The sequence below is a fragment of the Drosophila serrata genome, unplaced genomic scaffold (assembly GCF_035046125.1).
Source record: "Drosophila serrata isolate PLE 108 unplaced genomic scaffold, ASM3504612v1 contig_165, whole genome shotgun sequence".
Lineage (NCBI taxonomy): Eukaryota > Metazoa > Arthropoda > Insecta > Diptera > Drosophilidae > Drosophila > Drosophila serrata.
In genome coordinates this window covers 2,211,196-2,238,087 of record NW_028257063.1, presented here as the reverse complement: position 1 = coordinate 2,238,087, position 26,892 = coordinate 2,211,196, and the positions used below count along the sequence as shown (strand labels likewise).

General features: G+C 40.2%; 4 protein-coding genes across 6 annotated transcripts in view; all 4 read left to right on the top strand.

Moving 5' to 3' along the window:
* Positions 1 to 709: 709 nt before the first annotated feature.
* On the top strand, positions 710 to 2,449 carry Grl58a (Gustatory receptor-like 58a). The gene has a single exon (XM_020944705.2). It carries the CDS (start codon positions 1,186 to 1,188, stop codon positions 2,395 to 2,397), a length of 1,212 nt encoding a protein of 403 aa, XP_020800364.2. The 5' UTR covers positions 710 to 1,185; the 3' UTR covers positions 2,398 to 2,449.
* A 7,890-nt stretch (positions 2,450 to 10,339) lies between these two features.
* On the top strand, positions 10,340 to 13,423 carry LOC147644503 (uncharacterized). Its single transcript, XM_086827374.1, has 3 exons — positions 10,340 to 10,469; positions 12,499 to 12,706; positions 12,769 to 13,423. Exons 2-3 carry the CDS (start codon positions 12,684 to 12,686, stop codon positions 13,421 to 13,423), a joined length of 678 nt encoding a protein of 225 aa, XP_086683500.1. The 5' UTR covers positions 10,340 to 10,469; positions 12,499 to 12,683.
* A 5,205-nt stretch (positions 13,424 to 18,628) lies between these two features.
* Positions 18,629 to 19,871, top strand: PpD5 (Protein phosphatase D5). Its single transcript, XM_020944617.2, has one exon. The coding sequence runs from the start codon at positions 18,707 to 18,709 to the stop codon at positions 19,784 to 19,786; it is 1,080 nt and encodes a 359-aa protein (XP_020800276.1). The 5' UTR covers positions 18,629 to 18,706; the 3' UTR covers positions 19,787 to 19,871.
* A 3,971-nt stretch (positions 19,872 to 23,842) lies between these two features.
* LOC110177817 (uncharacterized) overlaps positions 23,843 to 26,892 on the top strand; it is a 67,536-nt gene continuing 64,486 nt past the window's right edge. The window contains exons 1-2 of one of the 3 annotated variants that reach the window (XM_086826982.1): positions 23,843 to 23,950; positions 25,810 to 26,237. In XM_086826982.1, coding sequence (XP_086683108.1) covers positions 25,898 to 26,237 — 340 coding nt within the window. In that variant the 5' untranslated portion in view covers positions 23,843 to 23,950; positions 25,810 to 25,897. Of the gene's footprint in view, positions 24,157 to 25,809; positions 26,238 to 26,892 lie in introns of all 3 variants that reach the window. The other 2 variants (XM_086826981.1, XM_086826980.1) reach the window with 2 other exon arrangements.

Genomic DNA, 26,892 nt, shown 5'->3' with positions numbered 1-26,892 from the left:
CTTTTTAACGGACAACTTTTTGCATATTTATGGACACTTGACTGCAGAGTGCCAACTGCCAAGAAGGCGACAACTTTTCCAATTTCCGATGCCTGGACACTGGCCATAATAATGAGTACTGACACTGCTAGGGAGAGGATGCCAGGATGCGGCGATGCCAGGACATCCACCGCAGCAGCAGTAACAACAACAAACAGGAGGGGCTGGAAGTCAGGAAAAGTAACAACCACTGACCAGAGTAGCCGCAGTAACCGCAGTTTGTGGTTCCTTTACTGCTGTCCTTCTCCCCCCATCTATATATTTCCATATCTATTTAAGGTCCTTCCTCCTGCCTCCTTGCGTATACATTTATATATAATCCCATTTTTTCCATATTATTTTGCTGCGGTGACAAACTTGGCAACGAGTCGCATTTGCTTTTTTTAATTTATTTGGATTGGCGGCGGCGGCGGTGGCGACGACGAAAAGAGTTCCTTGTCCCAGGACAATGTGGATCCAGGACATTTCGCATTCAATCGGCAAGTTTTGTGCTCTGTCATCGAGGCGACAGCAAGATTCTTCCAAAGTCTCTGGTGGACTCTTTTGTGAACTTTTTAATTACCGCTGCGAGTTCGCCTTGTTTTCTTTGTGGTTTTTTCTTCACTTCACTTCTGTTTATTTTTTTCCCCTATTTTTTCCCCATTTTTCAAGTTTGTTTATGAAATATTTTATGGAAATTATGCAAAACTTGTTTACCAGACTTCATATTCAGCCATCAGCGCTCGCCATTTGGCGCCTTTCAAACAAAGTTCCCCCCACTTTTTGCCACTCAAATTAATTGCATAACAAATTGTGTTGATGAAGTGCATGGAATGCCCAAGTACATATCTATAGTAATGGAAAATCCCAAGGGCTGGAAAGATTCTGTAGAACAGAGCTCTTGAAAGAGAGATTTCCCTGGAAGTCAGGCCCTTGAGGTCAGTCATGGCTAAAGATACGCAATAATTTGGTAAATATTCTGGCAGCCCAACACTTGAGCAATGCCAGTGAAAGTCTTCTCCCTTACTCCTACTAACTATTGGCACTAATTCCCAGACCAATTCTGTATAGAACCCATCAATGGCCGTATTATCGACACATTACCCAACTAACGATGGCAATTACAGGGACATAGCCTAGCTTCCAGACTTCAGTTCAGTTTCATCCATGGCCCTTTGGCGTTGGTCGCTCCTCTGGCAGAGCAATCGTTACCTGAGCTACCACGTGCTCCTCCTGCTGCGCTTCTACTTGGCCCAGTACCATTGCCTGGGCCTGATGCGTCTCCGGTATGTGGCGGGTAGGAACGAAGTGCGACTGACACCGTATAGTGTCACGGTAGCCAGGATGATTGGCCTGTGTTTTGCCTACTTCTTCACCCTGGCTTTGGGTAATCCTTATCGGTTGATGCTGCACATGCAGCTCCTGGGCTTTAGCTGCTCGATAGTGCTGCAGCCCCGGCGAGTCATCGAGGAGCGAACGCGGCTGGTGAATGAGTTCCTGCGACTGACGCCGCAGCTCTATCGTTGCTGCCGGCGGAAGTTGAAGATGTCCTGGCTGGCGATCTTCCAGTGGCTGCTAAAGTTTCTCACATTCAGGATATTCTATATGGCTTTGCTGATACCCAAGGATACCAGTTTCATGATCTTCTTGATGCTACTCTTCGTGGTGCCCGTGTCCCTGGCCATTTGGGTGATGGACGTGACCTCGCATCTGGTCAGCATTGTACTCTTTCTGCTGCTCAAATCCTTTCAGGCGTTGGATGAGGAAATGGCAGCCGTGGACGAGAAGCTGCCTCTGGAGATTCTGCGCGGGAATTTTGGAGAAATTCGCAGGTTGCAACGTCACTTGGTTACCCTGCAGCGACTGCACCGATCGTATGTGAGGCTCACCCAGGAGGTGATCAGTTGCCTGGGTCCCCAGCTGGTCCTGATCCTTCTCTACAACCTGAGCACTATATACACCCTGTCCAGCGGCCGTTGGTGGCGTCTCATTCAGATCTCGGTTCTGGTTAACAGTGTGCGATCACTCTTGGTCTCCCTGGATGAACTGGTGGCTATGACACGAACCCGGCAGGACACCACGTGGTTCCATGTGGCCCAACTGCTGCAGTTCGACGAGATTCTGGCCAATCACGGTTGGCTCGAGCGCAAGACATGGAAGTGGAGATGGCGATGCCAAGATCCTGACTCCAAGATACCTATCCTTCAGCCGGGACTGCAAATGCTGGGCCTGGTTATACCCAATAGACGCCTCCTGTTCCGCATTGCCTTTGCCTTTTGCAGTGTCCTGCACTTGCATTATATGTGGAAGAGATCAGCATTGGTGGCTGAGAAGGAAGTCATTATTGATTCAGAACTTGTCCCAAGAGGTAGTTTTTAACTTGGGAAATTGTAACTTGAGAGCAAAATAAAGTGAAATTATTATTTGAATATTGTATTTTGAATTTTATTTAACTGGCTAGGACTGAATCCTTAATATATGTTCCAGTTTAAATAACTATCTGACATATTAATCAGCTTACTCAATTAGTTATTAAAGACTCAAAACCTTCTCTAGAACAGATTAAAAACTTTCCAAACAATGCAGTTAATTTCAAACTGAGAGAAAATATTTACCCGCATGATTAATGAACGTAAAGCCCCATTGTTTATGGAAGTAAAGTTTTGCTCCTTGCCAAGGACCCTGGTAAACTATGTAGTTTCGCTGCCAAAGTATACCCATTTCTCACATGCTTTGATTAACTTTCCCGGGGAAACTCTGGAGGTCGGCTTTAAGACATTTATCATCTATTTATTGCACTCCAAATAATATTTGTTCAATGTAACACGCACTTTACACGGGAGTCATTGGGACGGAGAAGGAGCAGTCTTGAAGGCGACTCCTGCGGGTAATTTTAAATAATTTATGCATTCGCCCCTGCTGTAACATGCACAAAAATAACAAGAGGAGGCGCTTCCTTATTTTCCGGCTCCTGAGTTCCCCCCTCCCACATTGCTGCCCCTCCCCACCCCGAGTGCCTGGCTGATATATGTAATTGCATGGCTGGCCGAGCACTTGAGGTGTTGGTGGAGTCCTTGGTCCTGTTACTGCTTCTGCTTCTGCTATCCTCTCACACATGCCCTTCCTTCCGGCAAGATGGGGCTGCGGATCCATAAATCATTTTTAAAACATTACCTCAACGAATGCGAATAAGTAGAAATATTTTATGTATACAATTTTGCACCTTCTCTAAAGCGGCACAAGATTTATAGGAAGCTTGGCCCCAAGGATTTTCGCCCAGGATTGTCACCCAGTTGGGTTGATTAAATTCAAGCAGCACTGAATCTGGTCCCGAGGAATCCTCTCTGGCCCAGTTTTACCATTCAAATTTATGGCCATTTTTTGCTCTAATCTTGTTTATTCCTTTTCCCTTTCCATTTTGGGCCAGAAAAACATTGAAAATCAATTAAACTTTTATGGTGCAAAGCAGAGAGATACAGAGACAGTAAAAATAAAGGAATTTTAAAGCAATTTTAAATCAATTTTAATTGAATGTAGGTGAGTAATAAAAATAAAATATTTTATCGAGGCTTTAAGAGCGTGCTTGAAAAACTTTTGACTTTGATTTGAGTTTCAGCAAAACTTGAACTTCTTATCCCGATATCTTTTCATCCTTGGGGAGCCCCTTCAAAGGACAATAGAGTGTGACAACTGAGGAAGGGTGGAGAGCAGCAAGGCCCTTTCACACTTGTTATTCCAAGAATTTTACACTCCGCCGAAAGGACAATAATTTGCAAAACATAATGTAAGTTATGCCGCTGCCAAGAACAAAATGAAGTCGCTGGCGTGGAAGGAAAGCAGATATATATATATGTATTTGTATAGGGGGTGGAATATATCTGGGGGTAAGCAGCTTTATGTATAAATCTCTTTAATTTATTAGATTTCATTAGACATTTCGGCGTTGAGTCTGGCCGCGGGTGGTGCTCCTGGGTTCGTGGATTTGGGTTTTCTTGGGGGGGGGGGAGCTACCACGATTTTTATATTAACAAGCTTTGAAACATGACTTTTCCTTGTGCGCCCTCATAAAAAGTAATAATGTGGCCCGTAAAATCGTTAGCCAGCGGCCAAAAAGGAGAAGGCCAAGATAAAAGGGACAAAGTAATGAAGGTGTAGCATACTTTTTGGGGCCCCATATTATTTTTATCAAATTAAATGCTATTTAGTTGTATTATTTAGTTAATATTAAATAATTAATTTAATGAAATGCCAACTTTAACGAGCTTTAATGTTTTGGCTTTGCAAGCCCCAAATTTAAATACAATTCAGAAGTATCCTTTGGCCATATCTCTTTACTCTCAAACACACACACACACATGTATAATTCAGGATCACTCCAAATAAATTACACACTCAACGATGTCACTCCCACACACACACACACAACAACGTTGTAATCAACAAAATTACACTAAAATACAAAGCAAAAAAAAGAGAGGAGAGAAATAAATTTGACACGAATGCGTCGACGAGGATGACACAAAAGCGGCACCTTCCAAAAAAAAAAAAGGAAACCCTTACTGCTGCCCCAAAACCGAAACCCCCTTCCCCCGCATCCCCCTCCGTTCACATCCCCTTTGCCACCCGCCCATGAAAGCCAAAGTAAAAATGGCACAACGCTCGAAGCCAAACAATGTAAAAGTTGCTGCCAGGACATGACGAGGCGAGCAAGTGGCAGGCTCTGGGCTCCTGTAGGTGTGCAACCAAGTCTGTACACCGAAAGAAAAATATTCATTTTTATTTTAAAATAAAGTATTATAAGTTTAGTTAAAAGCGTAAAACACTGTGAAGGAGTCATTTCCGACCCTATAAATCATATATATTCTTGATCAGCATCAAGAGGCGAGTCGATCTAGCCATCTCCGGCAGAAAAAAAAATTTATACATTTTGGACAAAATTTTATAAGGGGTTAGTGGTTAAAATTGTCTAAAAAATTAGAAAAAAAATGGAAACCCTTTAAATGTTTAGTGGAGTATGCAGTTTTATTAATCTAACAAAAACTAGCATAGGAAAGTTTACCGAATTAAAATTGAAACGTTTTTGGCTTAGTTATGACTTTTTAAACTTTTGATTTGTCGAAAAAAGTAGCCTATAAAAATATTAGTTTGAATTCATTATAAAGTACATATTTAAGCTAGTTTTGTGGAGGTATATACAGGACAAAAAGTAATTGATAACCAATTTTTTAATTCAGCTGTAAAATCTAAATAAGTAAAATATATATGCGACAAAAAATAATACGATTTCTTAAACTAAGTCTTTAACTTTCCCCCTTTGTTTCTTCTCAGTGTACTTTGACAGAAGTGTGCGCGTGTATGTGGGTGCCAGTGAGTGTGTGTCATGTGCGACACTTTGTAACATATTTTTTCTCATTTGTTTCCACGGGCGTCTGTCTGCGTGTGAGTGTTTGCCGCTTTTTCGGCGTCACTCGTCAGTGTCTCCTTCCTCTCACTCTCTCCACTCCACTCTCTTTACTCTCTTTTCTTCCTTTATGTCAATTCACGTATGCCTGTGTGTGTGTGTGTGCTATATTGTTTTTGTCACGCAACACACTTCCTCCCCCCCTTTGCTCTTCGTATCAATCAGTTAAAAATATTTTCCGCTGCCAAAGGTTGCTGTGTCCCCCCTTAGTTGCTGTTGTTGTAATTTTTATGGCTACATTTATAACATTTATTTTGTATTTTTACGAGCTGAATTGTCTTTTGTTGCTTTATTATTATGTCTCACTTTGGCTTTTTATGAGAGTTTTCCTGTGGAAAAAAAGGCGAGAGCAAAGCAAGACCAAAAGGAAAAACTCGGGCACAACTGTGAGCGAAAACCAAATTGCCAGGCCGGGTAATGACATTTTAAGTGTGCTCCCCAGCCCCCCCGGAGGGGTAAAGGGTCTAAAAAATATTATAAACAAATATCTGGCAGGCAGTTTCAGAAAAAGTATAGGCCATAATTTGGTCATAACTTTGCTGTAGCAAGTCAGGTAACACTTTTGAAGGACAATTTTTATGACAAATCAGTTTTAAATTTTATTTGTAGAGTAAAAAATTAATTTTAAGAAATATTTATTTAATAAGAGTATCTAAAAGGTCTCTTTTTCCTATTGCAAGTTTCGCTTTCTTGAGCCTTTGTTTCAAGCTTTGCCTATAATGTACAAGCAAACCATGTCTTGGAAGCAGAAGGTATCCAAATAATCATATATTATGCCATAAATTTTATTCCTTCTCATGTACTTTAAAAATTGTAATATATTAACATAAAAAAAAGTTAAGTTAAGTTCTTAATTTTTTCCTCAACCAAGGCGACATCTTATATCAAGCCAGGACTGCACTTTTCATGCACGTTTAGACAATAGTTGTCCGGCACTTGGTATTTTTTTCACACCCCTCTCTCCCAGGCACTTTAGAAAATGAACCAAACCCCGGCGAAAAAAAGAGAAACCCAACAAAGTATTTTATAATAACTTTTCTAACAATGGAATGCTTTGTTTTCGCTTTGATTAAAATATATATTTCTTCTTCTTGGCCAGCATATATATAAAGAGCCATCCTATAGCATAGATAGAATGGGAGGAAGGGCAGGGGAGAACCTAGTTATAAAACAAATTATGCATTATTAAAAACACAAGGGAATGGAAATGAAGCTTCGGAAGAAATGGAGAAGAAGCGGGAGCCACGAAGCGGCAAACTGACAATGAAGCCGCAAAAACTTGGCACAGCCAACACAAAAAAAGGTAAAGAAAAAATATAAAATATATAGATGTATATAAGCAAAGTAAAAAATCACCATGGAACCCAGAACGGAATGTTAAATTTTATAAATAGAGCGAAGAACAACAGAGGGGCAAAGGGACAGAGGCAGGGCACGGGAGATTGAAGTGCCAGCAAATTTATGGAATACGTACATTTCCTATTTTTCCTATTTTCCTCTCCATTTTCCTTATTTTTTTGTTGATTTACTTTTGCTCTGCGCAAATTGAATCAAATGCAAAGGAAAGAGCAGGAGCAGGAGCAGGCAGGGCGGCATGGAATCCTGGCGAAAGGCTGTCAAGGATTTCGTGTGCCGAGTTGAAAGGCAAACGAAGTTTTGTTCCTACGACAATTTGTCCTCTAGTCGCTGCAGTAAAAGCCAAAAGGCAAAGCTAAATCCAAAGCTAAAGCCAAAGCTGAATCCAAACCTGAATCTGAATCTGAATCTGAACCTGACAAGCTGCAAAATATTTTATTATATGTAAGCAGAGGTGAGGAACAACTCAACTGACAATGAATGAAAAGGCAAACACAAAGCGGGAATCCGAATCAGAATCACTGAATGCCAAGCCAACTTTAATAAGTTTAGTTAACAGAAAGTCAACTGACAAAAGATGGGCCCCACTAGAAAAGGTATAAATGAAAGGAATGGTAAGGTAAGGTAATATTAATACTACTACTAAAATATGAAAATAAATAAAATATTTATTGTATATGCATACTTTCATATTCAGACATACCTTCAATCCCTATTTAGAGTAAAATATTACTTGTAATAAATAATTAGGAAATCAAATATGTTCTTTACCAGTTCAAGTCCCTAAGATACATTTTTGTAAGATGATCAAATAATTAATTATAGTTACAACCTTAAACTTTAATTTGAAACACAAATATATAAATTTGTTTTTACCTTTTCCCGCATTCTATTCCGCTCCCTTTATAAAGTAATCTCTAATTATCCTCTTACTTATTTGTGTTAAGCACCAAATACATATTTGCTAATTTGCTTAAAATGTTCCCCTATAAAATCATCCTGTCATTTCCATGCGATCACAAGCGTTTGCTTTGCCATTTTCCCCAGTTCCAATTCAATTGGGAAAATAACAACGAAAAACCTGTAACGTTATATTGCGGCATTTAAATGTTAATTCTCGCTTAGAGTTGCACGCGGCGTATACGTAATATCGTTGAAACTGATTTTTAGTTGGATCCCGATGCACATGTATAAGTATATATGTATATATATATACTGCTGACCGACCACATTTTGAAGCGAGTTGATTTTGCAGTTCATTCACCATGTTGACCAAAATTGGCGCGGTTTAAGCCACCTCCCACGCGCTCCCCTATTTGATATGAAATAAGTTTCGGCTGCTATTTTCAGGGGGTTTTGTGTTGCCTTTCTTCTTCATTTGGCAATTTCCCCGTTTTTGGAAATAGAGAAACAATGTGCGGACTATTAGCCAAAATGTTAAATGACACGTTGAGTGGGTCTGGTTTTTCCCCATTTTCCCCTGGCCACCCACATAATGCCCGTGTGCATGTGATTGGGGTTTTAACTGTTGTTTCGGTGGATTGTTTTCGGTCGCTTAACTGCTAAATAAAATAGGGTACAGTTGTGCTCGTTCTCGTTGCCCCCTTCCCAAAAAAAGCAGTCAATTAATTTTAGAGGATTTTCAGAGAGCTGGAAAACAGTTTCCCAATCAGATCAGAAATCCGCCAGGCATTCCTTTTCAATCCTCTCCGTTGCCCAGAAATTAAATAGAATTTATCATCACCGGAGGAGCAACCCCGGGCAACTGGAGCAGGAGCAGCAGCTGCTGCAGGTCCTGGCTGCAACCGGTCCCAGTGTATTATTAAATTTTCATGCTTCAACTCGGCTGATAATCCGGGGAAACAAACGAAAATTGAAGCTCAACTGGCAGGCAGCTAGAAATGTAAGGATTCCGGGTACGAAATCCGACTGGCCATTCCCCCAGCCAATCTCGAGCACATGTCCTTCGGGGACAACGGATTTGCTGTTGGTTATAATGATCTGTGTATCTGTTTCCCAGCGCCAATGTTTGCAGGGTGAAAAATGCAGAAAATGTTTTATACATAATATTTTTATGAATATAAAGGTTTTTCAAAAAGAAAATACCTTCCAATGTTATTCAATTATTAAATAGTTATAGATCTCCCAAGCCTGTTTCTTAGGTATTTATACTTTACTAATAAATAATCCTAAAAACATAGTAAAAAAATACAAGTGCTTGAAACCAAACTAAACTTAAACTTAATATATTTTCAATTATTCATAGATAATGTCTGATTAATTATATTTATAACTTGACTTGCAGGCTGTCACATCCTTATCTGCCTTCTAAAGTCAGACCAGAGGTCATTTTTTAATCATAAGTCACTAATTGCACAATAATATAATAAGTAAATAATAACAAATTATGTGTCACAGAATGTAATCTATAATTTCTTATCTGTCAGAGAGGCTTCCAAGAAACAATTCAATTAATGTGTAAAAAAAAACGTAGTAAAACAGACACATACTTGGGATTTCTATTATAATAAAGCATTTTAGAAACTTCTTTTCCCACTTTTTTTTTAAACTCTTTATGCTCTTTAATTTTCTGCAGTGTTTTATGTGAGTTCGAGGCGACAATCCTTGCAAGGATTGCAACTCATTTGAGCCCAGATCACGGGGCACGTTGCCAAGGTTCTGGTGTAAATTTCAATTTGACTGCCACGCGGAGCGAGACTCGCCGCATAAATCATACTTAGTGTCCTGGAAGCTGGTCTTTTGCTGTTCCCTGGCTGTTGCTATTTATCCTTTATTCCTTGCTGCTGCTGCTTTTGCTGCTGGTAGCTCATTTGTTGGCAACTGTTTTTGGCCTTTTTGCATTGTGTGTGTGTGTGTGTGTGTTGCATTGCATTTCTCGTTTAGTCACGCGCCAAAGTCAAAGTTTTTCCATTTCCCATTTTCCTTCACCCCTTGTGAATTATGCAGCCCCAAACTGAAGGTGTTGCTCGCTTTGTTACCCTTCTCTGCCGTTAAACGATGATTGATTATGATGGTTATTGCATTGCCAAAGAGCATACACAAAGATAACTTGATTGCCACCAAAGTCTGGGAACCTGCAATTGTCACCTTCGCATCGGTGAACCCGAACAGAGTGAACTCTGACTCTGCAATTGAAGTGTCTCTGGCTCTGGGAAGGGAGGAGTTGTGTGTTGACCATTCCATGTTTGGCCAGAACCATTAACAGCAGCCAAATGCTATTTGCCCCGGGCAATTGGCCATTAGTTGCGGCATTTTTCCCTATCTCTGCAACATATGGCAATTAAGGCGGTCCAGCGAGCACTTGAACTGGGAAAAAGTCATTCCCTTCCAGCTTATGGAGGTGTAAAGATGGAATTACCCAAATCTGGATAGTAAATAGGGATGACTTTAAGTACAGCAACGTAATAAAGAATATCTAAATTTCTTTTTCCCTTAACTATAGATATTTTTTAAAATATTATAATAATATCTAATTGGCCCAGACTTTGTTGCCCCACAACTCCCAACATATTTGGTCCAAACACTCCAACCTGCCAGCATCCCTAAACACGTGGCAGGACAGGACTCCCGATGCAGCTGCTCTCAGCTCTCTGCTTTTCGCTGGGAAAATTAAGTAAGTGAGACAATAGAAAAGCTGCTTATATAATATATGTGTCTGGTTGTGTGTTTTGTATGTATTTTAGGGGGTTTTCTCTCGCACGCCTTGGGTTTTCCCAGCGAACAGCTGGTGGCTGTTACTAAGGCTACTTAAACGGTGCCATGTTTGCGTTGTCCTCCTCGGGAGTAGTGAATTATACTAGCGTTTTTAGCAAACGTTTAGATGCTTTTAATAGCCTTTCCACAAACACGAACAGACGCACAAACACTCAGTCGTTCTTGGCCATAAAGAGCCAACAGGGAATCCTGGCAGCTGTCTCTTTCTTTTGCCGTCTTAATTCCATTGTCTGTCTCAGTCACACGGTCTTTGTTCTGATACTCTCTCTCTCTTTCTGGTTTGTGGCCCAGACATTTCTTTAATTATCCAATTACAATGGCACAAACGAGAAAAATAAGTAAGGATAGTGTCAGCCGTCTTGTTTTTATACTCTCTCTTTCTCTTTCTGCTCTTCTTAATTTTCATGCACGAATTTTTGTGGGTTTATTAGACTTTGAGAAACTTGAATAATTATTTTTATACCCTTTTAGGGTATTATAATTTTAGTCAGAAGCTTGTTACGCTATGAAGGAGTCATTTCTGACCCTATAAATCATATATATTCTTGATCAGCATTAACAACCGAGTCGATCTAGCCATGTTTTGAACAAAAACATTTTTTACCAATTTTTTCAAAAATTTTCATCATTAATATTAAGAAAAAAAATTACAAAAATTGAAATTGTTTCAAATTTTAAATTGAGTATGCAGATTTATGAACCTAATGAAAACTTACATTGGACATCTTTCCAAATTAAAATTAATGCTTTTTTGACTTGGTTATGAGTTTTTAAAACTTTGATTTGTCGAAAAAATTATCATATAAAAAGATAGATTAATATCGATTCTGATCGATTTCTGACTCGATCTAATGAATGTTTTTAGAAGTTTCTTTTACTGTTTATTTGTATCTACATTACATACCCATTAGTAACTACTAGGTATTTAGTGGTCGTGACATTACTCACTTCTAGAATTGCTACTTTCATTAGCTTTCTTTTTTATGCTACTTTTGGGCTATCTTCTCGTTACCTTTTTTTCTGAGCTTACTTAGTCTGGCTATTAGCTCTACTTGTGCACCTCAAGTGTTTTCAATTTCTTGGCCTGGTTTTGTGTCGCCTTCTCGGTCTTCCTTTTCATCTTCTGGTACTTATTAGCCAACTAACCAACGGTTAGTTAAGCTACTTTCAATAACTGTTAAGTCCAAGGACTAAATCTCCTCACCGCCAGTGTTTTCAGGCTAATCAAAATCGAATTAGTTTTGTAAAATCATCATCAGCATCCTCCAACAGCATCATCGTTATCACCAGCTCTGAGCGGCCTTAGATGGGCTGGATGCTGGCTCCTGCTGGGGGGAGGGTTCAGGGTGTGTATCCTCCTGGCAGCTCGTTAAATCCTTACGCCATTGCCCTGCTCGCCGGAGTAGATCCGGCCAGACGAGAATTTAATGCCGTAAATTGACTGCGTGAAATGAGGTTAATGCTCAATAATGCATGCGAGTAAATGCAGAAAGCCGACGACTGAGCTCGTTCTGGATCTGGCTCTGGTTCTGGCGCTGGATCTCCCTCTTTATTTTTTTCCAACTCCTGTTGCAGCTACTGGCCTCTGATCCCTTTGACTCTCGTTGTTGTTGTTGTTTTCGTCCTTGTTCTCGGGTTATCGATGCATTGACACAAATGTTTGCCCGTCTCACTTACACACAGCCGCACATCGCCATGGAATGGAAAAAAAAGGCTCCTCCTGCGTTCAGGATTTTTGCACCAATAACTTTTGCTTTATGATATGAGATGGAGGAGGCACAGTGGTTCGAAAATGGTTTACAAATGGGACATAGAATCGAGCAAGTTAAAACATAGATTGCAATGTCAAAGAACTCTCTCTTACTCTCATTTATAGTGCATAGTTCTAAGTTTATTACTATTTTTTACATTGCGTACAAATAATCCAGCGCAAAACTCCACAACAAAGGAAGATAGAGGGTTTGCCTTATCAAGTTTTCCCCTGGTTTCCATGAAATCATCTTTGACCCAATAAAGACATATACGAGATGATTTGAGATGCCTCAGCTAACTATAAATACAGCTGGTAGTGGCTTGACAGCACTATCTACGAGTTACCATCGAAACGGACAAGATGAAATTTGCAAATTTCCTATGGTAAGTTTTCCCCTTGAGCAAATAAAATCTATGAATAATGCTGAAATCATTAATTTAAACAGCTGGCTGCTGCTGGTCATGCCATTTAACGACAATCAACGTGTTCAAAGTGAAGAAATTGAGATCGTTCCCGAGGTTCCACAAATGTTAACTGAAAACCCCCAGAATGTGGGAATTGCCCAGGAAAAACGGGGAAGTGTCGTTCTGAACAGAATTAAGCTTATAAAGTCAAAAGTACAATTTAGTAAACAGCCAAAGATTCCCAAACTCAAGAGCGCACCCAATTCGAATAGTTTCTGGAGACCCAAAATAATCAATGTGGCCAAGTCGGCAGCCGGAATTGCAGCAGCAGTGGCTTTTCAACAAGAACTAACCCGTTTATATGATCGGTATGGCCGTGGATTTACTCAGCAAGTACAATCACCAACAAACACCTACGACGGTTCTGTGGTGGAGGATCCGGATCTCATGCACCATCCCCAGCTGGCTCCATTTTTGATATCTCCTAACTACGCTCATAATCTGGCAATGTCATATCCCTATGTACCACAACCACAAACATTTTATCATCCCAGTCGAAGATTCCCAAATTCAGGCTATCAAATTCCAGTCAGTTTCAATCAGGGGTTTCAAAATCGAAATGTTCAAAAACTACAGAGCTCAGATGAAACCGATGAAGAGGATTCTGATTCTGAGGAATCTGATAGCCAAGAGTAAGGCAATGACTCCCATTTGTAATATAAATTTTTAATAAATGGTTCATATTTTCCAGAAGTTTTTAATACTTTAAACCAATGTGAAAGTTGCAATCGCTTCTGAAAGCTGTAAGGTAAACCAAAGAGAGAAAAATCATTAATAAAGCAGCTTAAAATTGCATTAACACTGCAAATTTATACATATACTCGTACGGGTCTCGTATATATCCATATAGATTGAGCTCGTTCACACGACCAAAGAGATTTAAAAGTCGAGAAGTTAAACAATTTGTAGAGACACAGCAGCAGCCGATATAAAATACATTTATATATATATATATATATAGAGAGAGAGAAGAAGAGGAAGGACATGGTCTACTTCGGTCAGAGAATGGCATGCATTAGCCCGGGACATAATGTCCTGCAAATTGTAGACATTTTTCAATTTAATGAGGTTGCTTTACTCTACATTTTTCACAGGCATACGAGGCAGCCAGAGAGACTGCAATGCCAGTGTCCGTCTGCCAAGCCCATTAAAATAGTGAATTGTGGCCTGGAAATTGCATCATTCTTTTCTTTTTGGCCCCAAAAAAAAAGGATGGCCAACTTCAGCTAACTAACTAACTGGGGTCGACATTACTCATACGCCGCGTGCTCAGGTGCAGTACATCATTATCCGCTCGCTTATCGCTTGCAGCTAGCAGCTTCAGCTCCATCTCCATCCTGGCAACCAGCTCCTCCGGCCATCTTATCCACCAACGTCAACGTCAAGTGCCTGGCACTCGGTGTCTTTGATGATGCCTCCTCTCGCCTCGTTTCGTGTCGTTTCGGCTATCCGCCAAACCAAAAGTGGATATCACACGGAGGAGGAAAGTGAGTCCTATCCTGAAACTCTGTGTGTGTGTGTGTGTGTCAAGCGACTGCTAAATGTCAGCCACACCACTGAGTGAGACAGCCCGAAAGTCCCGAATGTAGGCAAAACCTTTTTACAGGCCTAAATATACAGGCGATACGCACTAAAATGACTTTACTTTAGATACGAAAGAATATATTTTCAAATATTTAAGCTGCCAGGATGGTTGTTATTATTTTAGTGCATAAAATATTCCTCCAAATAATGTAAGTCATTTTATATTTAACTGCTTAATCATTTCAACATTTAAAATTCTATATTAATCGTTATAGATCCATATACATGATATTATTGTCATGGTTAAGACTTACCGCAGTAGAGGACACACGATTACCCTTCATTATCCATTCTTTCCAGTAGAAACATCCAAGTGAACTTCTTCCTAGTTATCCAGATGTATTTCATTGGTCAGGAGATATTCATGGGGTCGAAGCATAATATCACTATCACTATCACTGCCACTATCACTGGAGATGTTAACAGCGGGGAGGCCGCGCACAGACTGAGGGCAGAGCGGCTGCAGTGCCTCTATTTATAGTCCCCCAGGTACAGAGAACAGAGAAAGTGAGAGCGAGAGCAAGAGCGAGAGAGATGGTGCGATACACTGATCGAGGCAAAGAAAGAGAAAGAGAGAGAGAGACAGAGCGGTTAGCTGCCATTTCAATATTATAAACTCTTGCAAATTGCCATTCGATCATAAATAATTAAGTAAATATACACTAAATATATTTATGTAAAAAATCAACGGATTAGCTATATATATATATATATATATTGTAAATAGCCACCTATAAATACAGATTTTAATCTAAATATATTTAAATCAGTAATTTAAAACTGTGATTGTGAATGTGACTTAATGATAGTTCCGCTTACAAAAGTAAGACTGTAGGAAGAAGAGTGATTGGACTGAAAGGAAGACAGGAAACGGAAAGCAAGGAGCCAGGGACTACACGATAGCTATGTCTATGTCTTACTAAATCTTCTGTGGAATTTATTTTGCCAGCTATTTTCAGTGATTTACTGTTCGCACACACGCGTGTCCCTCTCATCTTTTAGTCTCTTCTTTACACCAACTTGAAGCTTAACCCCACACACACACACACACACACACACCACTCGACAGAGTGTTAATGAGCAGACGCACACCCACCAAAACACACACACACACGGAGTCACTTCAATATATTGCGACCTGGTTGCGCTCTCATTATACATGGCGTCGCACAGTGCGTATGCGTAATTTTTGTCACTTATGTATAGTTTGCACTCACACACACATCCTCTTTACCCCCCCTCCATCAAGTGTCAAGAGCTCGGTGCAGATTTTAATTTCGGCCACTTGATGTCACCTCACCCTCAGCTTTTCTCATCACGTTTGATGGCCAGCGAATAAAAATATATATTAAAATTAAAAGGAACAAGAGGACACCAACGAAATGGTAGAAAATAAATTAAAATTTTAATTAAAACAAGCTTCTGACCCTGCTGGTATCTTGGCACTACACACACAGGGAGAAAGAGCACTTAGCTTCTTCAGCTTAAATCCTGCAGGCTATTTAATGAGTGGCCAGGTCCTTTGGATATATTCAGTAAGTATATATATCTACTGAAGGGATAACAATAGATTTCATCACGAGCACTTCTTTACATAAGAAGATTTATTCATTTAATTAAATATTTTAAAGTCTATCTATGTTTATATATTACTTTAATTGGCATTTCTCAGTAATATATTGTATAAGCTGGTAATTTAACATTTGTGATTACCCTATTTGTGATGCTTTTCAGAAACCAATTTTCATTTGCGGTAAGACTGCCTCAGCTGGAGATGCCAGCTCCAGAAAGTTTTTAGCCGGACCCAAGCCCAAGGCATCAACATTAACATTATCATCATCATCATCATCATTGTGGCCGTCAGCTAATGACCCTGGAAAATGGCCAAAACAAACGATAACCGAAGCATGGCCCAGCAGGAGGGATCCTCCGGGCTGGCCTGTGTGTGTAAGTAACAAGGATTAAAGGCGGCTTCCAGCAATTTTCAACGTCATAAATAATATTTCAATAAATTTATATCCCGCTGAGCGCTTAATTGTGTTAAGATGACAACCCTGACTGCCCTGAGGGAAAATCGTGTTGCATTTAGATTATATCAGCAGCGTTGCACCTCCATAATTCCCGACAATAGAAGGGAGTGAAATAAAATAGGAAAAGCTAGGGGGCAACAAGAAAAAAAACGTAATAATCGAATTGATTTCTTTCATTCAACATTCCCTTTGTTTCAATCCCATTCACTGCGCTTAGCAGATTTTCCCGCTCTCGGCTTTCTATTCTCCACGTCCTTTGTTTTCGTCGCTTGCCAATTTTTGCTGGCCAGCGAAATGAAAATTGAAAATTGAATATTTCCGGCGACACAATGGGGCTGGAGATGGAGACGAGGGGGTTATGGCCGCAACAAAAGCAGCTAGAGCAACGACAGCAGCACCAGCTGAAAACCAGAAAAGTAGTTCAGCACTGACCCAACCACACGACCTTTGCCCTCGCCCCCCCAGTTACGAACTCTCATGCAGAGACAGAAATTGTATTCAATCCTGAAGAAATTAAATATTAATTCGATTAATTAAAGACCTAAAAAAATATGTACAAAAATAAGAAAGTATAAACTTATTCAAGTTTAAATTGATTTTAAATTCAATAACGAAAATTAAGAACTATTTTATATCCAAATTAATACAATATTTGCTCTGTGTCGTTGCCCTGCTTCATTTTCCAATTGAAAATTGCATTGCTGAGGTAAAAATGGATCAGGAGAGTGTGGTTGTGAGAGGGGGCTTCACAAAATATGGCAGCAAGCGGAAACGGAAATAAGCCAAGCGCCTTCAGCTGCTTCAGATTTTGAGATGAGCGATGGTTGAAAGCTGTTCGACTTTCATCCAAGTCAATTGAGTGCGAGATGCCATTGATTTGATATTTCGAGTCGAAGAATTACATTTTAAATGGGTTTTGTAAAACTAAATTACTTAGTTAAATAAATTACAACATTAAAATATTTTTTAAAATGTAAAATATATACCTTTTCAGCTACAAAATCCAATAGAATTAAAATTCCATCCCAAATCCAACTCTATTAAAGTTGATTTTATTCAAAAAAGGATCAGAAATTAAGCCAAAATGAAGTCCGGCTCTGTAGAGTTCCCGCAGAGAGCTGATATACGCTTACTAAGTACCCATATCGAAAAAAACGCAGGGGATTATCCCACTTTGGCCACAATTTAATTACATTTGCCGCACAAGGGATGCCTCCCACTATTCTCATTCTCCTCAAAATAACTCCCCGCAGCGCATTAGAGAGAACCACTAGGGCATTGAATTAAACTGACATTAAAATAGATTCCAAATGGGAGCAGGACTCAGAGGATGGGGAAAAAAGAATGCAAAAACAAGCTCGAAAGTGGAAACGAGAAGGAGATGGCATTAAATCCACCGCAGAAAACAATGCACAAATCCTATTTGAGCGCCGCTTGCAATTAAATACATTCTGGGGCGCGGACCAACTGCGAGTGGTTTCGGTTTGCCAGCAGTTGAGAGTGGTGACACACACATGACACACACAGGACCACCCACACACACACACACACACACACAGCACTCGCCGGAAGTACACAAATCGCATAAAACCGGAGCTGGAGTTGGGCCCGAAAAAGAGTGACATAAAAAGTAAACAGCGTCGCCGACCGACGCTGATTCAAAAATGTATTCAAAATGCGCCACCAAAAAAGTGGGAGTGGGCCGGGCATTTTTTTTTTGTTTGTCCCAGGCGAAAATATATTCGTATAAAACCCTAGATGGCCCCGAATGGTACTCGCTTTAAGCCGCATTACAAGTGCAGGAAGCTCTCTGGATTGGGATTACGAGTGGCCAAAATGCAGCTGCGTCCTGGCCAACAAACGGGCCGAGAGTAAGTGAGTGGGCGGGCGAGTTCTGGGTTCAACAGCGAGTAAACAAGCGACTTTGCGTCGCTTTTCCCCCTGCCCCCCCCTGTTATCGAGAGAGGCGTCCCTCCATTTGAATGTGTTTTTTTGTTTTCGCCAAAAATTTATGCCAAGTGTCTGATAATTGAAACGGTCAAGGGGTAACAGATAACGCCAGAGAGAAGAGTAGAAGGAGCAACTTGAATTGCCAAAAGAAATGGTGGATAAAGTCTTGGCGAAAACGATTTGGGAGTTGAAGTGGCGAGCAGCCAAGTGAACCGCAGGAAACTCGGGGTTCTTATCAAATTATTTTTAAATTATATATTAAAAAAACAGAGTTCCCAAACACAAACACAGGCACACTCACTCATCACTCAAAAAGAGAAAAAATTCTCCTCTAAAAAGAAATCCACAGCAAACCATGTCGAACCATCGATTCTCTAGTGGATCCAGGCAAAGTAAATCCAAGGAAGATAGGGAAAATAACGAGAGAGTCCGAATAGCTCAACTGGATAATATCATTATTCAATTGCGAACTCAAAGCTATACTAACCGCCGGGCGGCTAACCTCTCCGAGGGAACCATCACGTACGTGTGCAGTGCGGCACGGGAAGTGTTCCTCTCCCAGCCGATGCTCCTGGAGCTGAATTCACCGGTAAAGATATGCGGGGATCTGCATGGTCAGTTCAGGGATCTGCTGAGGATCTTCCAGCAGTGCGGCACACCGCCGATGTCTAATTATTTGTTCCTGGGCGACTATGTGGATAGGGGACAGAACTCCATAGAGACCCTGACCCTGCTGTTGTGTTATAAAATCCGCTATCCCGAGACCTTTTTCATGCTGCGCGGCAACCACGAATCATCGGATGTGAATAGAGTCTATGGGTTCTACGACGAGTGCAAGAGGAGGTACAGCATTAAGCTGTGGAGGACCTTTGTGGACTGCTACAACTGCATGCCCGTGTCGGCCATTGTGGGGGATCGCATCTTCTGCGTCCATGGGGGCCTGAGTCCGGATCTGAAGAGTCTGGACGATATAAAGTTCCTGCCGCGACCCACCGATGTGCCCAGCGAGGGTCTGTTGTGTGACCTCCTGTGGTCGGATCCCGAGGAGGGCAACAATGCGTGGATGCCCAACGATAGGGGCGTTAGCTACACCTTCGGGGCCAGCGTCGTGGAGAACTTCCTGCAGCAATACAACTTCAATTTGATTGTACGCGCCCATCAGGTTGTCGAGGATGGCTACGAATTCTTTGCCGACCGCCGGCTGGTCACCATTTTCTCGGCCCCAAACTATTGCAACATCTTCGATAACTGCGGTGCCGTCCTGGTGGTGGATACCAATTTGGTCTGTCACTTTATCGTCATCCGCCCGAGGCCATCACAATTGAATACGGGGCCCTACGAGTCGGATAGCGGTGCTGCGCCACCACAGTCCACCACATCTTCTGGGACATCAATGCTGCTGCCTTCGACCAGGGAGAAGAAGGTTTTGAACTGATTCCTTTTGACTTTGTTTTAACCATAACTTTGAAGAGAATAAATTTATAATTATATGTTTCATATAAATGTAATGAAAATTTGTATGTGGATGTAATGTGAAAATCTGAATACGATTGCTTGATAAACATGGGAGCTATAGGTTCATAAAGTATTAACTTATCAATCAATGTATCTATCCTGCTTGCACTCACAACTTCGTCGTGTTGCCAGCAACATTTGTTGCTTAACTTGCAACATTGTTTAAGCAACATCTTAATATAATTATTTCATGACATTTTCTAGCTATTTCTTTGATAATTGCTTGGAAACTCATTGCTAATTAAGACTGGCTTCTTCCACATGCTTTCCTCCTTTGTTCTGTGAGAAATCGATATTATTGCTTTCAATTGTGGCTTAATCGAAGGGCAATTGAAGGTCACCAGAGTCGAGCAGAGCGAGCCAGGCAATGAAATATGTAATAAATCTTCATTTAAATTTAATTAAAATTCCCCATGCCATGGCCATGGAAGGTGATGCAAAATGGGGACACAAAACCGACAGGAGGTGGCAACAGCAGGATCTGGAGCAGGAGCAGGAGCAGGAGACGGCTAAGGGGCCATGGCGGGGTTAACAGGCTTGGCAAGTGATGGTGGCAACTTTTGTTTGACTTTGTAAAATGTCTACCTGGCCACACTTTATGCCAGAGAAAATAATTCCATGCGCAAATATTTAAATGTGGCCAACGGGATGCAAGGAAGGAGGCGCCACTGTTTGCCCAGGGGCGTCGACGGAAGGGGGGGCGGCCCGCAGGCAAACTCGTTTTGTTTACAAAAACCAAGCATCGTAATTTATACATTCATGTGTGCAAACATAAACAAAAGGCGCCCCCCCTAGCAGCCTTTAAGGCTCCAAGGAAAAGTGGTTTGTGCCAAAGAAAATAACTTTAATAATCTGTGCAAACACAAAAACAACCCAACACACAGGGTGTGTGTGTGTGTGTATAATTACACTGTCTGCATAAATATTTATTATGTGTTCAATTGCAATATGGATGCCGGAAAAATGGGTTTGGGAAGGTGGTTACATCGATCACACGGCGTATACGTAATTTCTGAGCCCATAAATCACACATTTTGTGGCCGCCTGCGGCCATTTTGAATCGTAATTAATTTGTAATATTTTTTCAGCACATATTTATCTGTACATCCGTACATTTTGATGTCATTTAAATCAATTGTTTAACGATTTTGTTGCAATATATCACAATTACGTTGTGCTTGTTACTATTATAATTTTTTGGTATAGGGAGACCCAAAGGTATTGTTTGCCTTTGATGACGATTAAATATTGATCAAAGGCGGCTTGTCTGTTCACACTTGCCAGATTTGTCTGCCACACTTACCGGTTATATGGTGCCAATAAAATAAAGAATAAAAGCCAACACACTTGCCACTTTATGGGCCACAAAAAAAGAAAGAAAGAAAGAACTTTGTGTCGAAAAAAAGGTTGGAAATTAAATAAAAATGTAAGCAACAACGGAATGATATGAGGGCACTCAAAGGTGGAAAGAGACTGGGAAAAGTGGGGGAAAGCTGCGGGGAAATGGCCGCCAAAAAGGACAGATGATGTATAAAAATGTCAACGGCAACACGAGGCAAACTTGTAAGTGACAGAGGAGAAAGAGAAGATGCTGTTGGAAAACTTTACCAAAAAAACGGTGTCAAAACATAAAACGAAAATTAAGCAAAAAGCTAAAAAAAAGGAAGAAAGAAAAGGCACTCCCCGTTCTTTTTTTTAGTGATTTTACCTCAGCTTCTGTTCCCGACACCTGCGCACATCCTTGAGTATGGGGCTGGCCAGGAAATGAGAAAATAAAGAGAGCAGCAGGACAAGGAGGACAACCTGCAGCTGAATCTGATGGCTGATAGCTATAAAAAAAATACCTTCTTCCTTTTGCGCCATCTTAAAAACTCGGCCGTTACCGTAACACTTAAAGGTTATTGTGGCCGTGAAGGAAGGTTTCAGGGGGATGATGGGCATTCCGCAGCGAAGCGCAGCGTTCCGTGTCCCAGTTGCCGAGAGATCCCCAATCTAATTGGCATGCAAAGGTCGTCGCCAGCTGTCCACGCAAAGGACTCCTCGTCCTTGATGATGACCACTGCGGAAGAAGTGTGAGGAAGTGTGGTGGCAAAGGGACTGTCTGGCCAAAAAAGGGGGTCTGCTTAGGAACGCTGCTCACTTTTTATGATTTGTTTTTAAGACCACTTTCGTCCTATTTTGCTTTGTATACCTTCGGTAATCTTTATTTCCTAATTAAAGGTACTGAAAAGGCGGCAATAATTCTTTTAGAACTTGTAATTAATATGAGAAATAGGTAAAAGGATTTGCTAGAAGCATAAATTCTTAGGTATGAATATTCACAAATATTCATATTCAAGACGGCTTTTATAAATTATTGTTTGAAAAAATAAGTTGAATTATACATATTACATGATTATATTACAAATAAATAGCTTAACCCTTCAAAATAAGAAAAAGGAGTAGTTAAACCTTTAGTTTGAATTAATTTCAAGGCTTTTGAGCTATTATATGACCAGTAATTAAGAATGGTCAGTAAGTATCTATGACCAGTAAGTATGTATGATCAGTTACTAACTTTGAACACTAATAAACAATGACTTGCAACTTTTGTAACACAACACATATCTGAGACCTGGCCGGCAGCAGTCACTTCGTTCCGGGGATGGTTGAACCAGTTGGGAATCATATGATATGATGATAAACTATGAAAAGTAAGTAACTCTGAACAGTAAGTATCTATGACCAGTAATTAACTATGACCAGTAAGTACCTATGATCAGTAAGTATCAATGAACATTTAGTAACTCTGAACATTAAGTATCTATGACCACTAAGTAACTCTCAACAATAAGTATCAATGACCAGTAATTATCTTTGACCAGTAGGTATCTATGACCAGTAAGTATGTATGATCAATTACTATCTTCGAACACAAATAAACAATGACTTGCAACTTTTGTAACACAACACATATCTGAGACCTGGCCGGCAGCAGTCACTTCGTTCCGGGTATGGTTGAACCAGTTGGGAATCATATGATATGATGATAAACTATGAAAAGTAAGTAACTCTGAACAGTAAGTATCTATGACCAGTAATTAACTATGACCAGTAAGTACCTATGATCAGAAAGTATCAATGAACATTTAGCAACTCTGAACACTAAGTATCTATGACCAGTAAGTAACTCTCAACAATAAGTATCAATGACCAGTAATTACTATCTTCGAACACAAATAAACAATGACTTGCAACTTTTGTAACACAACACATATCTGAGACCTGGCCGGCAGCAGTCACTTCGTTCCGGGGATGTTAGAACCAGTTGGGAATCATATGCACAGATGTGCGAGATTTGTTTTGGAGCAATTTTAAGCTATTTGAATGAAACAATGGAGTTATTTTTATTAGTAGATAGATGATGTTATTACTAGTATATACGTCGGAGCATGGCGAATCGGTGGACTATATTTATACATATATATATAGCTGCCATAGGAACGATCGGAAAATTTTAAGAACAAAAATTATAACTTTTCCAGTTTTCAACAGATTTTTATCAAATTTGATTAATCCCAATCTTGTTTTAGTTTATTTTATTTGAAACAGTAGTTTGTTAGTGTTTCAAAGTTCAGAATATTTTATAAACATCGCAAACTGGTAGGAAATTTAATAAAATAATATTAAAAACCCTATAATTTCCTTTCAGTGCACTTGCAATTATCCCTTATGGCATTTTCACTAGCCATTACATAATTCCGAATCAAAACACGGCGATTTGTTTTTGTTGTGACCACGTGGCGAGCAGCCAGGAGTTCTCTCAGCGGAAACAGCTGATGGCTGATAAGCGTAAACAAAAGTCAGATGTTCCGGGAGAGCATTAGGGGATTCCCCGTCTCCACTGAACCAAGAAACAAGCTTTTACACACTCTCTCTCTGTGTCTCTTCTCAACCGATTCGCTCCGAGTTCTCAGTGGTTGGGAAAATCAGCTTCACTTTCATTCAGAGCTTCGCTTCGCTTTGGTTCGGTTTCGCTTGGCTTTTCCGAAGGGAAAATCGTAGCGAAAAGTGGCCAGTTCGCCGTGGCCAGCCGAAGCCTGAGGTTGTGTTTCGTCGTGGAAAATATACATATTTACATATATAGATATAAAGAGATATATTGAAGGGATTTCCCTGTGTGGCAGTAAGCAATAAATTCACGCTCAGTTCGTCTGCAGAAGTCAGCGAAAGCAGTTGAAGAATCCTGCAGGGATTTTCCTTATCGTCAAGGAAGAGTGTTGTGCGACAGCGACGGGCGTGTTTTTTGGTGTAATTGCAATTGATGTCCTTCGTTAAGATTAAATATTAAATTCTCGCTGCTTTGCGTGTGCCTTTGTGCGGGTGTCCTTTATCTCCTCGGTCATGGCTACGTGATTTTTTACAAAGTGCCTTCGCAAAACAAATAAAAATAATAAAACAAATACACAGAGAAAAAGGAGAAACGCGTGCCACATCCGTCAATGGATTTCCCTCCTTCTTTCGCCTTTATTTTTATTAGCTTTTGTTTTTCCTGCTGTCGGGCCTTTTGTGTCCCTTTTTCCGCCATATGCCACAGTTGAATTTACCCCGATTTTGATTTTTATTGCCGCCGTTTTCCCCCTTTTGCATAAATAATTGAAGAGAGACAGAGAGAGGCGGTCGGGTGCCATAAAAAACACGTATTGAAATATTGAACCAGCTGCATAAACCTTTGGGCCAAGCAAACATTTATCATTAAAATATTAACAGGAATGACTTTTAATATTTTAAAAATAAAATGAAACATAAAATGCAATGAGCATCTATCAAGCAATTAAAAATATTCATATATACAATTTTAATGGTGTATTTATGGTCAGATATAAACGTTGTAGGTCATTATATGTGGAAATAATGATGATTAAAGAGGGTTATCGGAAAACACATGTGTTTAAACATTAAAGCAATAAGTTTAATCCATGAAAAATAATGCAAAATATATATATATATTTTTTTAATACTATATAAAGTGGTTTCCCATGGATTTCCTTTGACACGTTTCGGCATTTTTAAGCCTTAACGCTAACCAACAAAATAAATGAGGGAAAAATCTCTAAACGTTATAACCAAATATTTGTCAACTCACAAAACGCTGTCACCCATTTTCCCCACACTCACTCACAAGGCTCTATTTCAATCTCACCGAAAAAAATCCCACTTTAAAGGTATTTCGCAGCAGCCACAACAGGAAAAAATAAAACAGAGTCAAAAAACTGGTAACCAAAATATTTCAGCTACATATTTCTTTGGCTGGCTCACGTCGCCAGCCAGGTTGCAGGCAGGCAGGATCTCGTCCATGTCCGTGTCCTTTTTGGCTCGTTGGTTGGTTGACCTCCAGGCACCACTAATTGCTGCAATTTTTCAGGCTCCACAGAGCGTCGCCTGCCTTTGCCAATTTTCATGGAAATGCAACTGTGAGAAGATTTCTCTTCTTTTTTTTATATTTATCAAGCAGCCAAAAAAAAACAGAAGAAAAATAGAAAATTGTGATGAGAAAACGTTTGGAGAAAACTCGCGCGACATTTCTGTGGTCGTCCTCGAAAAGTCCTTGACATGTTGGCCCCTATCCCTAATGAAGAATGATTGCCAACGGCCTTTTGCCTCCTGGGATTTCACTCATTTTTCAGTTCCCTCTGGTTTTTCACAATGACTAATGATCGAAAACCAAAGAAAAAACACAAAACTGCCATTCAATTATTTCCAAGCTGGAAAGCAGGAAAATTCTCTGTGCATCAATAATTGAGCAAATTGCTTTTTAATTAATTGCAAATATGGCCTAATAAAAGCGCAAAATTTTAATTGAAATGAAAATATTTGCAGGCCTTAAAACGGGAAAAATCCAAATAAATATTTTGCTACAGTTTTATTTCATGTTCTTTTTCCACTTTAAATGTATTTAAATAGCATAAATGAAATGAACAAATAAAATATAAAGAGGAAAACGTGCCACAGAGAGAGAGATTTTGTGAAAAAGTGCAGTGCGAAAACAGAAATGTGCCAAAGCAAACGCTCCAACGGATTCCGGAATCAAAGCAAAGGCCACTATCAATTCCAAACCAAATCCCAATCCCAATCTCAATCCCAATCCAAAAACCAAAATCCAAACCGTAACCAAAACCGAGACCAAAGTCAAGGATCCAGTGGAGTCGTCGCAGGTCGTCGGACGATGGGGCGGAACAAAGGAGCCGCCGTTGGATCGGGTGCAGGAGCAGGAGCAGGAGCATCTCGCTGTGGCCTGTTGATGTCACTGCTGGCGATGCTGCTCCTCCTGCAGCTGTTGAGTGTGGGCCTGGCGACGCCATCGCCCTCCATGCAGGCGCCACAGAAGCGAGGTAAGTGCAGCTTCATAGTTTCTTACACAGGAATAAAATATAAGTTGGTTTATGCATATAATTAGGGAATATCTAGAGTCTATAATTAACTTTGTGGGTTTATGTTGTGCGGATAAAATTTTAGTTGCTTAAAATGTTATTTTTAACTATTAAAAGTTTAGAACTTAAAGGGTGTTGTTCATAGAATATTTCACTATTTTCTCAACCTTGTAAATGTAAGCTATTTGGTCACACCTAAGTTCTCATTTCTTAGTCTGGTCACTCTTTTAAATTAAAGCCTTCTTAATAGATAAATTCTAAATCTATTTTCTGTTAAAGTTCAGGTCTTTTAAAGAACTTTCTTAATTTAATTTTCCGTGATTAAGTGCTAGATAAATTTCCGAATTTTGTTTCCTGTGCAACCCCTGGGTCGGGGTGCTGCTGATGCAGGGAAATGGCAAATAAATGTCAAATAACATAGCCCCCGACCTCGCCTTTTCGGTTTTCCCCTCCCTCACCTCATATTGTGTGTGTGTGTGTGTTTGGTGTGTTGTGGGTAAATACTCGTAGGCAGGACAAAAGGCGCACCACATTGCGTATACGTTACGTTGCCATAGCAATGGCATCAGTCGAGTTCTTGCCATTGTTGTTTTGCCACGACTATAACTGAGCACTA

Excerpts from the sequence above, each read along its gene's own strand:
- Grl58a (XM_020944705.2), top strand. The coding sequence starts at position 1,186 with ATGGCCCTTTGGCGTTGGTCGCTCCTCTGGCAGAGCAATCGTTACCTG.
- LOC147644503 (XM_086827374.1), top strand. The coding sequence starts at position 12,684 with ATGAAATTTGCAAATTTCCTATG. Across the intron at positions 12,707-12,768 it reads AAATTTGCAAATTTCCTATG|CTGGCTGCTGCTGGTCATGC; the intron begins GTAAGTTTTCCC and ends TAATTTAAACAG.
- PpD5 (XM_020944617.2), top strand. The coding sequence starts at position 18,707 with ATGTCGAACCATCGATTCTCTAGTGGATCCAGGCAAAGTAAATCCAAG.